General features: G+C 36.1%; 1 protein-coding gene across 2 annotated transcripts; it reads right to left on the bottom strand.

Annotated features, from left to right (window-relative positions):
* Positions 1-5,700: 5,700 nt before the first annotated feature.
* Positions 5,701-15,888, bottom strand: thap12b (THAP domain containing 12b). Of its 2 annotated transcripts, none has more exons than XM_087282693.1 (5): positions 15,767-15,888; positions 11,818-11,938; positions 11,545-11,652; positions 11,307-11,343; positions 5,701-8,506 (listed from the first exon to the last, which is right to left on the bottom strand). In XM_087282693.1, exons 1-5 carry the CDS (start codon positions 15,829-15,831, stop codon positions 6,621-6,623), a joined length of 2,217 nt encoding a protein of 738 aa, XP_087138819.1. In that variant the 5' UTR covers positions 15,832-15,888; the 3' UTR covers positions 5,701-6,620.
* Between the last annotated feature and the right edge of the window lie 1,696 nt (positions 15,889-17,584).

The following is a 17,584-nucleotide window of genomic DNA, read 5'->3' as shown; positions in this document are numbered from 1 at the left end:
AACCATTTCAACACTGACACACACACATCACATCACGCACACACCCATCCACCCACTGCTGCTCCATCTCTGCCTACACATGCTACTGGGTTCTGGAACTTGTTGATTTGAAATCACGTTTAAGGAAACGTTTAATTGTTGAACTTTTTGGTAGCCTAGCATAACAAAATGACACATTTAAAAACACAATACAACTGGTATTTGATAGTACCAAATACCACAATATTTGATCAATATTAGTGATGCATTATTAATATTGACTGTCTTATTTATCGTGTGCACAATACATGAGTATTGACATGGTTTAAAATCATTCCACTTTCCCCATAATGTCTAAGCTACACAAAAATATTAGGAAATTTGCAAAAGGTGTTTTATATTTATGTGGAACGCATTAAATGGAAGACGTGTTTCAAATACAATGCACAGCATATATAAGTACACCATTCACAAATATATCTTTTAAATTCACATTTGTATTAGGAAGCTATGGACCATTTCAATGTGGTCATGTCATTTGCCCATCATGGCCCATGAACATTTCCTGCTTGTCATCATACTATTGTATAACTGTAACAAGAGGCAATTCAATCATATATTCACATTAAAACATCTATCATACCATTATTTATCAATATTTAGACCTTTTTTTGGATTTCGGAAGCTATAGAAATTATAAACGTAAAACAAGAAGTAGGACCACTGTTATTGTTTACATTCCTCTAGTATATTTGTCAATATACATTAGATAGACAAAATAACTTATAATAAAGGTCCAATACTAGTACACCCAAATTTATGTTATAGAAAAATATTAAATACATTTTTTTAAGAGAGGCAAAATGAAGAAAAGCAAAAAATGCTTTTTGAAAATTTAGTTGCAAAGTTCTTTTTTTCAATATTTAGCTTGAATTTACCTCTATTATCTTTCAGTTTCTAAATGTTAAGTGACTAAAATATTATTTTAATAAATAAATCTGTTTAATCAATCTGTTTAAATGCACCAAAGTACAATGCATGTATTTACTGAGAAATGGATAAAAAGATTCTTTTTTAAAACACTCAATTATGCCAAATACTTTTTAAGCATAAAACATTTAAATGTGGGTAAAATAATGAATGAAACACATATTCACATTTGAGAAACAGTCTCAAGTAGTCTCTTCATTTTTAAAATAAAATGATTTTATTATGAAATTAGGATGCATTTTGATCCTTAAGATCTTTTAATATGTCATCAAATGATTATTATGATAAACTGTTTTTTTCACTCAATAACTTTCCAGCGTTTCTTCTGCAGTCATTATATTTGAAAAAATATTCTAATGTTTAATTAGTCCATCAAAATGGATTCCTCTTAAATTGATTTGTAAGCCGTTTGTAAGATATTTTATGAAAGCTAAAATGCCACATCTGTGTGACTGCATGTATGAGATTTGGGTGAATGTGGACCCACCCTGCATGAATGAATCAATGAATGAAGCTGCGCCCACTGTCTTTTGTTGTATTGAGTTCTGCATGTGTCCAACAGACCATCTAGTGGTGTGTGTGATAAAAGCAGTGTGTGCTGTGCATGTGTGTGTTACATTGTGTAACTCATAGGGTGGGGCTTTCCGGCATGGTCAGATCAATCCACTGATTCCACTATGATCTGCTTCCTACTGAATGTTGCATGGCCAAATAGGAAAGCATTGCCTCAACCCAATTAAAATCTCAGGCAGAAATTTCAAAAGCAAAATTAAAAGCAACAGAACTGGAAAAAAAAATCCTGACATCAGAAACCTTACATGTCTTTAATGGAGTATTTGGATGAGAATATGTAGCGTGCAGATGGTTTGGGCTGATGTTCAGCATCCTAAAATTTCCAGTTTTGCATTTCCCTCAAATCAGTGGGATGATAAGGCAATACTACAATGATTTACCTGCTTTAATTCACATGATCATGGACACAATTTAAGTCTCACTGAGTGCTTTTTATTTTGTCAACAGCAGCTACTTAAAAATGTTTTGTAGAAGTCTTTTTTATTTAAATGAACAGTCCACATTTTTTGGAACATGGCTCTATTTACAAGTCTCCCAAAATTAAATAAACAAAGAATGTTGTTGTCGTATGGCTGAGGTAAATGGAATAATGGAAAAACTGAAAAAATATCTAAACTGTTTTTTTAAATTTGAGCAAGATGCTAATGGTCTAATCCATTTCAAGGATGTATGCTAAGCTAAGCTAAAAGTGCCTACGCTTGAATGCATTAAAAATGGTTAAATGCAACATTTAACATTAAGGGGCTTGTAATTTCTAAAACCGAAGCCGAGTGTTCTGGTAACACTTTACAATAACAGTACATGAATAATAATGTGTTCATAAAACTAAACATTACCTTATTATGAATAATGATGAGTTAAAGCATGTGATAATCATGAACTAACTTTAACTACAACATGAGACACATGAGTTTATGAGTGAATAACGACTATACCTTAATAACTTGTTAGTACATGATTGTTTGTTAATTAATGTATTAATTAACACATTAGTTTATGCTTAATTCAACCATGAGGAACTCATTATATGTTAATGTATAATTATATCATGACTTTACTTGGAAGGGCACATCATCATTAACCCATTCCTAACTACTCATGAACTCACGTCCGTCTAGTGCGTTTACACTGAATAACAATAGAAAAGTGTTCCGTCAACATCAGTTTAAACACGGGAGTTCATGAGTAGTCAAGGACGAGTTAATGGTGAAGTGCCCCTTCAAGTAAAGTCACAACATAATTATTCGTTAACAGCTCATGAATTTATGTTGGTTACATTTAGTCTAAACTTAAGTGTTAATTAATACATTAATTAATAACATGAACTAACAATTAATTAAGGTACAGCAGCTGTTTTTTACACATGAACTCTTGTGACTCATGTTGTAATTAAATTAAGGTTGTGATTAGCTCATGCCTTAACTCATTATTAATTCATAATAAAGCGATGTCTAATTGACATATTGATACATCATTATTCATGCTCTATTACTGTAAAGTGTTACCAGTGTTCCTTTAAACTGGCATGATGAACGAAAACTTACATATGCTGCTCTCTTGAGGATCAGTCTGGAAACAACTGCAAAGAGCAAAATGCAGAGTAACAGATGTTATTGATGCACTATAATGCTTTACATCACTTTCTAATTTAGAATTTTGTATATTTACTAAATGTTATTATTAAATGTCAAATATTAAACATTTTTATGAAAAGTGGTGTTTACTGTAAATATACTGGGTTCCACAACCAATTTGTGTTGGGGAAACATGAAGGAATTAAATGAGCTTATTGGTTTTTACAAATTTTAATGGATTGAACATCAAACAATTAAGTTGTCCCCAAAAAACTCAAGAATTGTGTTTTTTTCAGCTCAATTTAAATAAGTAATTTAAACAAACAGAAAATGTCATGTTTTGAGTGTAGGATAAATGGGATTTAAGGGGATACTGTCTGTTGTTAGGGCTGCTAATTTATATGAGGCTATATCTATATGAAACAAGTTATTAACAAACATTTATTTAAAAGAAACAATTATTATTAAATTATTTATTTCCGTTAAACTCTGGGTAAAATTATAATGTATAATGTTCTTTTGCGAGTGTACATTGTTATAAACCCTTTTCACATTTTTTGGTTTCTCGCAATAGCGTAATAGCTAGGTAATCTTTAATACTTTTATCCACGACCCTCTTACCATTAGTTTGCTGCAAGTAAACTATGCACAAAAAGGAAGCCCCACCCCCTACTCAATATTCAGTTTCAGTTGGAAGTACATAACACACTGAAATAAAAGTCTCAGTAACTTCTGCTTCACGTGCATTTTAAGCTGTTTTAGAGCATTATCACATCTGGCAAAATCAACAGAAGTTATTAACCACAACTGACTAAAAAATATGACACTGCTGTCTTTTTTAGAACTGCTTTATAGTAAAACCAAATTAAATTTTGACCATGGGTATTGATTAGAACTAAACCAACACAAAACTGACTTTATCAGAAGAAAAATATGAAGCGAACTTACCGCAAAATCTGAGAAGTCTCAATAGTTGTGTTTGCATTTCCAATTGTTTATTACCGTGAAGCTGCTTTCACTCAATCTTTAAAAGAGCTATATAAATAACAGTGACCTGAGTTATTATCAGGGTTCTTACACCTTTTCCAATGTGGAATTTAAGAACTCTTTAAAAGAACTTTCCAGGTGTATTACCAAACTTTTACAGCACTTTACAAGTGTGGTAAATTACAAAACCAATTATATACAAATGCTGGGTAAAAAAACAATATCTTTGTGTTAAAGAATACAATGATGACGAACTTAAATCATTTCATATTTTGAAAGAGGAATTCTCTCTCCCAGGATTCTCCTTTTTCTTATATTTAATATTGAGGTCTGTGCTGAAACCATATAAAGTACCTTGGTTATTCCCTCATCCAATGATAGACTTGATAGATTCCACTTTGGATACTAGAGGTTTTGTAAATATAATTTATAAATCATTTATAGTATGGCAATATTTAAATATTCCAATTAAGGGCTTCTGGGAGAAAGAACTCAATACAATTATTGATTGGGATACTGTCTGGGAGAACTCTTTTGTAACTTAAAAAAAAAAACCCAGCTCACCAAATGATTCATTAACTGATTTTTAAGGCATATGCTACCCCGTTATTCAAAAATTTAAAGAAAATCAGACCCTCTTTGTCACTTATGTAGCAACTCACAAGATACTTATACACATATGTTCTGGGAATGTCCTCAAATTTTATAATTCTGGTCCAAGGTATGCAACCTACTACCAGATCTAATAGAAACTCAGATCCAATTGCATTTATTACTCATCATCACTCTCCTTATCTATCAACCAAAGAAGGATTCTGTCAGTTGTTCTGACTGCTGCTGCTAAAAAATAAAAAATAAATCCAGAAAATGTGGCTGGATCCATCTCCTCAGGCTGATCTATCCTGGAGGGTCTATCTACTGGATATTATTTAGTATGGCATACTGGTGCCAGTTAGAAAAATGTACCATTTAGATTAAATGAGAGAGACACTGTATATATTTCAATCCTGATTTTGTACCTATTAATGCAGTATTACTGTTTTTAATTTACTTTTATGTTGGGTGGTTCAAAATAAACATGATTTTTTTTTTTTTAAATGTTCAATAAAAAAAGTAGTTAAAAAGTGTGGTGAATTACAGATTTACATACTTCTTCACATTCAATCAGATGCTAGTTGTTATAGTTTTCTATATTATAATATAGAACTCAAAGGAAAATGTTTGGCAGTATGTTTGGACCAACCCAACATTAAATTACTTTCATTTGTTCTCTTTATTAAGATTTTGTTAACTTAAGCTAAATTATTAGTACCCATTATTAGGCACACAAGGAGCCTGCGTATATGCAGAAATCTGCAGATTTTTAGCCAATCATTGTTGTGTATACTGTTGTGCACAATATTTAGTTGAGTAAATAAATGTAAATTTATATAGTTTTAAATAAATTTCACTAATATTATGTAATAATAATGAAATGTTCATATGCTTTGTTTTTATTAACATGTTTATATTACGTTTTTAATTATGATACTCCTAAAATCATTCAAATAAAAAACCTGCAGATTTTTTTTTACAAAATTCTCAGAATAGCAAAAAATGTCAGCAGATTCTGTCTGGCCCTACTCATAAGACGCTTTGTTAGGAAAGCAACACAATAACATTTTTAAGCAGTTTATCCAAAATCTAAGCATTTTTTAAGCCTTCAAAACATAAGAAAAGTCAAATTTTCAAGTCATTTTCAAGGATTTTCAGCACCTGTAAGAACCCTGTAATACAATCCATGACTATGATGCTGAACAAAGACATTTAAAATCTTAAAAAAAAATCTTCCACACTGTAAAAAAAATCAGTTATTTTACTTTTTTTCCCAGCAGCTGGGTTGAATGAAAAAAATCCTAAAAGTTTCAGACATTTGAAAAAAATCTGCGTTAAATTACAGAAATTTCCTTAAATTTTAATTTCCAGTAAATTTCTGAGATTTAACATATGTTACTTTATGGAAAATTTCTGTAATTTAACGGGTGGTTTTACGGTACATTTCTGCAATTTAACGGCTGTTTCTTTACAGTAAATCTCTGTAATTTTACTGCTGTTTTTACGATAAATGTCTGTAATTTACCTGCTTTTTTATGGTACATTTTTCTGCTAGTACCCCAGCTGCTAGAAAAAAAAGTAAAATAACAGTCTTTTTACAGTGTAGAAGACCTTCTAGAATCCTTGTTTTGAAGCATCAAAAGTTCTTTTACTTTATTTACACAACAGAGCAGTTTATACAAACACAAACTCATAAAACTGTCTTCAATAATTGATTCCTCAAGTCAAATTTTTCATTTATCAGCCCACTTGCATGGTAAATCAATTTTTTTAGGTTTTAACAAATGTAAAAATAGTATTTTATTTTTTGGAGCAGGGGAGGTAAGGATGAAAACAAAATACTTTGCATTATACAATTCCAATGCATAATACATTTCCAGTTGAAGGGTTTTCAGCACTTGGGAAGCCTATATCTCTTAGCTGTTAATCAGTCTTGCTTTCCTCTGGGTAACGTTTTAAATAACACTGGACCATTTCTTCAAGATCTGTCTTTATATGGTAATTGATATTTAGCACCGCCAGATTTTTACACCGCTGGCTGACCGCAGTGTCTGTAAGGTAAGCTTGTAAGCGTCTTTGTGCAGTTTCACCGTGACTCCCATCAAGCTTCAGCACAGGTAATGTGGCTAATATTTTCAAAAACGCATTAACATTTGGGAAGAACTTCACATCGGAGTGTTGAAGGGTTTCGTAAATGGTGGACGGCAAGCTAACTTCCTTGCCTCTGTGTTTCCATTTTATCCTCCAACAATGCAGTTCAGCAGGCAGCGTGTCAGGATGGGGTAGATCGGTCCTGTAAATGTCCGCGTGGCTCTCCTCAGAGGTATTGAACCTCATTTGGCCCATGACTGCAGGAACGAGAGACAGGCACTTGAGCGCTTTGAGATGATTTTCAGAGAAGATGTCCTTGACCTCCTGCGTGATGTACTCCATAACTGGCTGTGTGAGGTACTCTTTAAAGAACGACTCTGCCTGTATTTCTATAGTGTCCGGCGTTTGTTGCTTCCGAAGAAACAACCTTGGCACTCTCACCGGGACTTCCATTGCAGTCGCCATATTGACAGCCTCTTCGAACCAGAATTCATGGTATACCTCCAGATTGTCTGATACCTCATGCAGCGAATGCAGGACTGCAGTTAAACTGTTGGCGGCGAAAAACACATCAATGGTTTCTCCTTGCAAGTTCTTCCCAAACGCTCTGGTAAAAGACAATGCGTTCTTTAAAATAACCAACGTCACAATAAACTCAAAGTCCGCCAAGGCCTCGGAAATGGCGTAAGCGTCACTGGTGACTTGGTCACTCCATTTTAGATCCTCATTATCATGTATGCTGTCCATGCAGAGCAGAAGTGGCTCCAACAAATCCACAGCCATCTCAAACAGGTTATGAAGATCTGTCCAGGTTGATCGAGAGCCCTCTTTGAGGATGCTTTCTTTTTCTAGGTTTCCCTGGCAGAGGATGGAGATGGCATTGTCAAGTTCAGTCTGTAGCAAAGGGGATGCTCTGAAAAAAGCATTTGACTTCTTTAAAACTGACATCACGACTTGCACTCCGGTCAACGACATGCCGTTAGCAAGATGAACATTAAGAGCACAGGTGGAAGTAGGTGTGATCACCGCCATGGGATATTTTTCTTTTAGCTGGGCAGTGATGACCTTCATCTTGGTGCCAAGTATACCAGATCCTGCGTAGGCTTGTCCTCGGCAGTGCTCCATACTCAAGCCCCAACCCTTCATCAAGCGAGACTCTAATCTCTCAGCAACAGTGACCTCCTCTCCTTCGAATGAGAGGAACTCGATGAACTCTTCCCGGAGAGTGTTGTCTTGGTCTACGAAGCGCAGGAATATAGGTAGATGCTCTCCCTCTGGGAAGTCCACCAACTCACCGGTGACAATCGAAAAAAAGCGGCATTCCCTGACCTGCTGAAGGATCTCTTCACGGACGCATTTCTCACAAACATCCAGAAGCTGTCTCTGCTGGACGGCTGGACAATATTCCTCATTAACGGCCGCTGACTCAAATCTCCTCCTGAGAAACTCATCGCCTGCATTGATGCGGTTCTCAAGCAATGCTTGAAAGTTACCTGGATTAAACAGCCATTCCTCTCTAGAGCGCATTTCATCTTCTCTTGCATTGCTGCTGAATGGAAAGCTTTGCCTTCCTATCAAAATCATGACTTCAAATGAAGACTTTAAGAACTCTCTTAGGTCTTTCTGCTCTGGCGTGAGCCGAGGTACATCATCGGTGGTCTCGCTGTCATCCTGAGCATCACTGTCTTTTTTCGAGAGTTGTTCAATTGAAGACTCCACTAAAGAGATGGAGACAAAGCTTTTTTTAGTACATTTTAAATCAGATGGTAATGTACAGTTGCCTGGTGGTGACTTTGCTAAATAAATGTTTATTTTTAATGTTATTGGTAACGATTTCTTTGCATTTTGTAATTGCTATCAGGCTCAGAAAATGTGTTTTAAGATCTGTATTTATCAGCCAACATATCGTTTTTAGCTTCTGATTATGAAAATCAGTATGTCAAAATTACATTACTAATGCATCCATATCAGCTGGTCAATATTACATCCTCAAAAAGGCCTTGCTTTACACCAGGCATTAATAAAGGGCACATAGTTTACCCCTTTTTTAAGATTTATTATTATGGTTCTTCTGAGTGTGCCAGTTTAGGTTCAGTTCAAAACACAGTTCAGATTTTTTTATTATAATGTGTTCAGAAGTGTTATTTTGGGGGCATGTACACAGGGCGCTGTTTTAGGGGCGTGTTGCTTTACATGAAAATAAGTTTCGACTTCCCGTCCAATGTAACAAGGGCCAAGAGCGCACCCGCTCTGTGTTTGGCAAAAGACAGGAAGACAGAGAGTGAGCAACATGAGTGAGAGGACCAGCATTCAGCATGTATGACTTGGACATAGACCAAGCAGAGAGTGCAAAAGCATTTGTCTTCGTATAGTTTTACAGCCAACTGCTAGTTTAAAGTTCCGAGCTTGTACACTGAGACTAATAACCACGCACACTGAATTAACTTTGACTGAGGCACCAGATGCATCGCTCAGAGCCACGACACGGAACACCAGACACGCACATTCGGATGTTATTTAATATGAAACTATTCAGATGGTGCTCTGTGGCACGACTGAAATAGGAGGTTTCCCGAATCGTGGCTGGGCGCCATGGACAGCCGCCGGCTGGAAGCGTCATTGTGTGTACCCTGACAGAAATCTCGCACTTTCCAGCTGCACCTAGTTAGGATCACAGGGAGCTTCTGTGTGCGCAAGAAAAAACAGCTGAAGTTTAAGGTAGACGCAATGAAAAATAAACATGTTTGCAAACTGTTTTTATGTTGGTAAATTGAAAAAAAAAAGGACTGGGTGTGTTTGTATCACCCCAATATGACGGTCTATACACTATACCTACACATGTCTGTCCAAACAGCTTCAGGACTGAAATTTTAATCCCGTTCCCGCCAGGTTTTATAACGCACCAGACTGCTCCAGCCGCATATTCAGTCTTTGTTCACCCGCCCCATTTTCTACCCGACCATTCCCACTAAATTTAGATCTGGTTTTCAAAATCTCACGTAAAAATTGAACACTACCGAAAGAAAGAGAGAGAGAGATAACAGATAAAAGTGTAGCCTGTGCAAGGATTGTAAGCTAAATGTCAGTTTTGTTTGCCCCTCTGTGATGAGACATGAGTGCCACGTGACATGTGGTGACGTTTGTGGCTGGTGAGGCTCTTTCAAAGTCAGATATGCAAACATATCCACTCAATATATTTGTCAACTACTGATTGAGTTTCATATTTCACATCAGCATTATTTCTATACATGTAGCAGGTGCATATTGGGCCACAGAAGATTGTATAGTGATTAAATAGGACTCCCAAAAACACCCATATATAGATGTTATAGATGTTATAAACTGTATAGATGTTACAGAGTTCAGTTAGCCTATTACAAGCAACACACACACACACACACACACAGAGCATGGTGGTTGCGCTTGTTTTCTCTCATTCACACACACACACGCACGCACGCACGCACGCACGCACGCACGCACGCACACACACACACACACACACACACACACACACACACACACACACACACACAGAGCACCATGGCGGGCGTGCTGTCATTCATTCATTTATTTTCTTGTCGGCTTAGTCCCTTTATTAATCCGGGGTTTCCACAGCGGAATGAAGCACCAACTTATTCAGCAAGTTTTTCGTTTTTTATGCCCTTTCAGCCGCAATCCATCTCTGGGAAACATGCACATACACACACTTATACACTACGGACAATTTAGCCTACCCAATTCACCTGTACCACATGTATTTGGACTGTGGGGGAAACCAGAGTACCCGGAGGAAACCCACGCGAACGCAGGGAGAACATGCACAGAAACGCCAACTGAGCAGAGGATCGAACCAGCGACCGTGCTACCCACTGCGCCACTGCGTCGCCACGAATGTGCTGTCACATTCACATTTAGGTGTTTTATTGGCATGACCAATAACTGTACATTCGTATTGACAAAGCAGTGCAGCGTTGCTGCTTACAAACAAGACATTGCAAAAAGGGCAGTGGTGCACACCAGTAGTGCTCTCCCTCATTCTCTCTCCTTCACACACACACACACACACACACACACACAGACACAGACACATACACAGCACTATGGAGGATGCTCTCGCTCTCTTTCTCAGACATATAGTCAGACCCCCGGCTCCCGTTTAACTTACACAAGAGCTCTCTACCACTACTGCATTTTATTCATGCCACGCCGCAAGAAAGCTGGTCGGGTCCTCTAGTTGCAGACCTCTAGTTTGGTGAACTGAACTGATGACATTTACGGCCAGTCATTTCTGTTGAGCATGTGAACTCAATGGCAAATCAGCAGATTTTAAGAACATGCTCCACAGCGCTCAAATGTTTTAAATGGAGGTTTTTAAATTTCAGTATCGATTAGTACCGAATTCCAGAATCATACAACTCAATGTGTGATATGTGTTATTATAAATATTCATGATTCATGGCCTGTAGTGTGATTTTTAAAAGTATTATTAGTCCAAAATCAAATATATATACTTACATCGCCTTTCCTTGATTTTCTGTACCTCTTCATCTGTCTGAGGAAAGCAAGAATGAAGCATCACTTTATGTCAGATGTTTTCTGTTCTATTACTTATCAACAACAATTATACAAGAAACATAAGAAATACTGGGCAGATTTTCAATTTTACACCTCAAAAATAACAATTTATTAGGTGGTAAACTCTACAGAATATAAATATGTCACACAAAGGACATGAAAAAGAAACTTCTCCTACCAAAACTTTGATGCGTTTGCGATGTCTGCTGTGGGGGTTGCCTAGATGACTGGTTAAATCAAAAATTGTGGGTATAGCAGTGTCTCTTAGTACTGTCCTATATGGACTCTGAAAAACACAGAAACAAAAACACTTAACTGATCCGTGTACATTTAAAACAACAAATCAAAGACTCAGACAATAAGAAAATAATATGATTAAAAATAATCAGATTCCTGCTTTATTACTAAATATCTTAAAGACAAACTACAATGATGAAGTATTTTGCATTACAGTTTTGCAAATCATGGCTGGTTCAAAGTGTTTAGCACACAGTCGGTAGTGCTTGTTCAGTTGATCAGGGGTTTTCTCCTCCAGATCTGCACGCCGACAGTTCTCCACCCACAGCCTACATCTGTGAAGTAAAACAAAGCACATAGGTTTATGAAATAAACAATGACTAGTCTCTTGTAACACTTATTCATAGGTTTAGAGAAGAAAACATTTAAAAAATAAATTACACATGTAACGTTACAATTTACTGGTTAATTTGACAAAGCGTTTAAACTTTTTCAAGTCATTAGAAAAATGTAGTCCATACAGGGCTGCACAACATATCGTTTCAGCATCGATATCACAATGTGATCATTCGCAATAGTCACATCGCGTGTATAAGCAATGTTGAGTCTGGATTATAATTTCACAAGCCTTTTTTGAGGCCTGTGACTGCGTGAAGACTTTAAATTGTATCATTTTTAATTTAATGACAATTAATTTGATTGAATTGTTTATTAAACAAAGACTATGCAGTATAATTTTACATTTGATTATTCATCTACTGCATACCTGAATACAGATCGACTCCTCTGGAAAACAATAAATTGCTGTTTATTTAATTAGTACCTTTTTCTATAAGGAATTCATCTATGCTTGTAGATTTTTCATTGTATTTAATGAACTCCTTCACAGAATTATCCCAGTAAATCTAAAATTATAATTTCGTTCCAAACAGTTATTCAATACATCTAGTGAAATCGTATTCACATCACAATATGCAGAGCATCCGGAAAGTATTTATAGTGCTTCACTTTTTCCATGTTTTTCTTAATGTTACAATACAGGGCGACGGTTCATCTGCCAGCAGAACTATGACACAAAGCACACTGCCAAAATATCAATGGTGTGGCTTTACAACAACTCGGTCCTTGAGTGGCCCAGCCAGAGCCCAGATCTAAATCCTCTCCCAGACCTAAAGACCTAAACATCTCTGGAGAGATCTGAAAATGGCTGTACACCAGCACTTCCCATCCAACCTAATAGAGCTTGAGAGGTACTGAAAAGAGGAATGGGCAAAAATTCCCAAAGACAGGTGTGCCAAGCTTGTGGCAACATATATTTAAGAAGACTTGAGGTTGTAATTGTAATGTGCATCAACAAATTATTGAGCAAAGGCTGTGAATACTTATGTACATGTGATTTTTCAGCTTTTTTATTTTTAATAAATTTGCAACAATTAAAAAAAAAAAATTTTCACATTGTCATTAGGGGTGTTGTGTGTAGAATTTTGAGGAAATTAATGAATTTAATCCATTTTGGAATAAGGCCGAAATAAAAAAATGTGGAATAAAGTGAATGGATACTATGAATACTTTTCAGATGCACAATATAGCAGAATAAAAAATATTGCAATGTTACATTTTTCCAGGAACATGCAGCCCTAACTCCATGTGAAAAGAATACTATAGTAACTTAAAGTTCATAGTGTAGTGCTTTTAAAACTCTTTGTTAATTATGGATACAGCAGCATTCCATATTATTAAAACTATATAATTATAATAAGTTTGTTTTATCAGAACTATAGTAAACACAGAAATACTGTAGTATAGTTTAGATTTTACTACACTGTAAAACCCAAAAAGTTAAGGTAACTCAAACCATTCGAGGAAACTGATTGCAACAAACCATTTAAGTTAAAAAAACGAATCCTAATGAGTTACTGTAACTTGCTCCATTTGAGTAAAAGAAGCAATTTAAGCACAGTAAAACCCAGTAAATGGAGAACTTAAACCAACTGTGTACTGTAAAACCCAATAAGTTAAGGCAACTCAAACTGTTTGAGAAAATCGATCGCTACAAACCATTTGTGTTAAAAACTGATCTCTACGAGTACTGTGAACTTACTCCATTTTTAGTTAAAATAATGTGGTATTTAATTAACTCATTGCCTTCAATACGGAGTTTAAAACTCTTTTCAAATGAGTAGAATTATCTTTCAGTAAATTTTGAGTTAACTACACTCATTTCATTTGAGAAAGTTCACTGTTGAGTTTTACAGTGTACTCATGGACGATAACCAGTTTCAAAGTTTACCGCAGTTTAGAACAGTTTAGATTTTAAAACCACAACATTTTCTATTATTATTATTCCTTTTTAACATTTTTTACTACTACTTTATGCAGGCTTTTTAGGGCAACAGTATATCCAGCATAAAAGTCCACTCCACATCAAGAGTCAGCCAATGATTCAGGAAACATCTGAAAAACAAATCACTTATACAGCAACATCCCAACATGCTATAGACCTGAACAGTGCGGTGGTTTAATGTACATTCAGAGAAAAAAAGATACACAATGTCTTTTCAGGTTGTGAGGAAATCTGTTTTTGAAACTAACGAAGAAAGCAAAAGTCAATGACTTATTTTAGTTAATAAGACTGACATGTGTACAGTTCCAACATTATGCACGTTTTCTAAAATGAAAAACATTGGGTTCAGTGTGGGAAAGGTTTTTTTTTTTGCACACATTTAAAAATATCTTTTTAGAGCAGTAACGTTAATCCCAATACTGTGAAGGTTATCATGCCGTCAGAATCTTATACCTACATTTAGTATTTACTACAGTAAATTGTGTTGTATTGTGGTAGAATTTAAGTTGTACAAATTGTGTAATTTGATTATGATTTAGATACTTTACTATAAACAATACAGCATTTTTCAAGTGGGAAAACCAAAACTGACAATATTTACTTTATTTTACTACGTAACCAAACACGCACGATCATGCACAACTTAATAGGGTAAACATCTCGAACATCTATGAAAATAGCACCCCCAATCGACATCAATACAAAGCGTTTTGATATGAAGAATATGATCATGAATAAGTCCTCATGAATAATTAATTAGATATAATGATGCTACTGAACGCCAGTGACAGTGTTATAAAGCTGTAAAAACAGTCGTAACGTTAAGTTACCTCTCTGGATCCCGTGGAAACCTGAAGAAAGCTAAATCGGATTGGGTGCTTTTCCTAGTACAGTTCGGAGCGGCACAAAAATTTGGCATTGTGTCTGATCTGATGAAGACTAAGTTTCTATTAGTTACGATGACACTAAATTAATCATTTCAGCGTTGCAAAAACTGAACTAGGCGCGTAACTATGAGGCACTAGCATTGTTGGCGTGTCTACCCACAATGCAAGTCGCTTAGATCCCACAATGCATCAGCCATACTGAAAGCGGTTGATATTTACGAATCGCTCTTTTGATTCGGATCTTTTCAGTGAATTGTGGAGCCAGATCAGTCTCATAAATAAAATTTTGCCAAATAAAAGTCATAGATCCGCAACAAAATTCACATTCACAAATCCAATTCGTAAATTCAAAACATGATTTATAAATATGAAAATCCAGTTTATTTGGTGAAAATATTAATGGTTTTTACTTTTTTACAAATTAGATTTAGTTGTGCTGGGCATGTAGTATGAATTTCATTTTGTAAATGTAACGTTATTATTTTTGTATGGAAGGTAATTCCAGCGATTTTATTCATTCATTCATTCATTTTCTTGTCAGCTTACTGAGTAGCTACTGTTAATCTTGGGCCACCACAGCAGAATGAACCACCTACTTATCCAGCATATGTTTTACACAGTGGATGCCCTTAACAATTATAAAACTGTTCGCAAAATATCTGTCAAATGAAAATTGAAATTATTAAATTTTAATTTTCACTGTGTGACACCATGTCCTTGTAAAATTGATAAATAAAAAGAAGTTGCCGGTTTAACATTTCATTTTCACTGCATTTCCACGCCAAGACTGATTAAATAATTTAAGTTCATTTTCAATTTCGGCAGATATTTTGCGAACAATGTTTTTTAATGAAGGTGTTAATCTGGTTTTATTTGGATTTTCAATGTTTATTTATTTGGCAATGCGGTGGCGCAGTAGGTACTGCTGTCACCTCACAGCAAGACGATTGCTGGTTTGAGCCTCGGCTAGGTCAGTTGGCATGTGGGGAGTTAGCATGTTCTCCTTGTGTTCACGTGGGTTTCCTCTGGGTGCGGTTTCCCCCACAAGTTCAAAGACATGCAGTACAGGTGGATTGGGTAAGCTAAAATTGTCCAAAGTGTATGTGTGTGAATGAGAGTGTGTGAGTGTTTCCCAGTGATGGGTTGCAGCTGGAAGGGCATCCGCTGCATAAAACGTGCTGAATAAGTTGGCGGTTCATTCCGCTGTGGTGACCCTGGATTAAAGGGACAACAACACAGAAACACACAAGAAACACCAACTAAGCAGAGAGTCGAACCAGCGACCTTCTTGCAGTGGGCAACAACACTACCTACTGCGCCACTGCTTGGTAGTTGAAAATGTAAAGTTTATAATACAAATGCAAGCAGCCTGAAGCAGGCCTGTAGCCAGGGGGGTTCTGGTGGTTCAGAAAATCCACCCCACCCCTCACTGACAAACGTCCAGAATTTGTCTAATTTTTGTCCTTCCAGCTGCAACCCATCTCTGGGAAACATCCATACACTCATACACTGCAAACAATTTAGCTTACCTAATTCACCTATACCACATGTGTTTGGACTTGAGGAGAAACAGGAGCACCTGGAGGAAACCCACGCCAACACGGGGAAAACGTTCAAACTCCACACAGAAATGTCAACTGACCCAGCCGGGGCTCGAACCAGCGACCTTATTGCTGTGAGACAATCGTGCTATGAGGCAAACCATGCTGCCCTAAATGACAATAGACTTGTGTTTAATTGAAAACTGATTCATTTTTTTTTCTCTAATAATAGATGATGGGATAAATTTGTATTTTAAAATAAGTATCTTTTCATATTTCTTTATTTTTTTATCTAGAAAATATTTTTGGAATTTTGGTACATGAAAAAGTGTGGTTATGACTATCCAACAAGCTAATCCAGCTAAAAATAGTACTTCAAATGTATTTAAATCACAATTTAATAGAAAATGAAGCGTATAACTGTAACAAGGTCCACTTTTTAATAAAGTTTCACCAGGCTGGTTATAGTCCTGACATGTAGAGGATATAATAAAAGTACCCGTGCCTCTCCTTTCAATCAAACAGAGCGAAAATTCTTCAACTTTCTGACCTTGCATGATCCTCTGGTGTAGTAGGACCTGTAAATCCTGTAGATGGCAGCAAAGGCTAGGCGTCTTAAGAACAGACCCTCATTCCCTTACATACATTCTCAGCACAAGCTTGTTTGATACATTTAGTTTGGCAGCGATTGACATGACGGCAACTTGGCCATCTCTGTCCTCAACTTACTAGTAAGATGATTTGAGATTACCCCACATTATCCAATATTTAATCTACAATAGGAAAGATGGAATCGTACTGATGAGTGATCATTAAGGAACGCTAATATAATAAGGATTGCAGTAATCACAAATATGCACAATTTTCTTTAAATCAGGCCTCAAACTCAATTCCTGGAGGCTTGCAGCTCTGCAGTTTTGCTTCAACCCTAATCAAACACAGCTGATCCAAATAATCAAGGTGTTCAAGACTAGAGACTGTCAAGCAGGTGTGAGTTGGAGGTGGCTGGAGCTAATATGCAGAGCTGCGGCCCTCAAGGAATTGAGTTTGAGAGCATTGCTTTAAAACACTTACCTGCCGGTGTTTTCCAGGACATTCATGTTATTTATATGACAGTGCTCGACTCTTAGAGAGTTCAAGTGACAATTAAAGAAACACTGTTTTCCATTAGCATTTGATGCTGTATAAATGTGTTTTATTGTTGAAACA

The sequence above is a fragment of the Danio rerio genome, chromosome 15 (genome assembly GCF_052040795.2).
Source record: "Danio rerio strain M-AB ecotype USA chromosome 15, GRCz13ab, whole genome shotgun sequence".
Classification (NCBI taxonomy): Eukaryota; Metazoa; Chordata; class Actinopteri; order Cypriniformes; family Danionidae; genus Danio; species Danio rerio.
This window is presented reverse-complemented; position numbering and strand designations above follow the sequence as displayed.

Coding starts and splice junctions, on each gene's coding strand:
- thap12b (XM_087282693.1), bottom strand. CDS start 15,831: ATGCTAACTCCCCACATGCCAACTGACCTAGCCGAGGCTCAAACCAGC. Junction 11,653..11,817: donor CAGCCATGATTTGCAAAACT/GTAATGCAAAAT, acceptor TGTGTTTTTCAG/AGTCCATATAGGACAGTACT. Junction 11,344..11,544: donor GCAAACGCATCAAAGTTTTG/GTAGGAGAAGTT, acceptor TGCTTTCCTCAG/ACAGATGAAGAGGTACAGAA.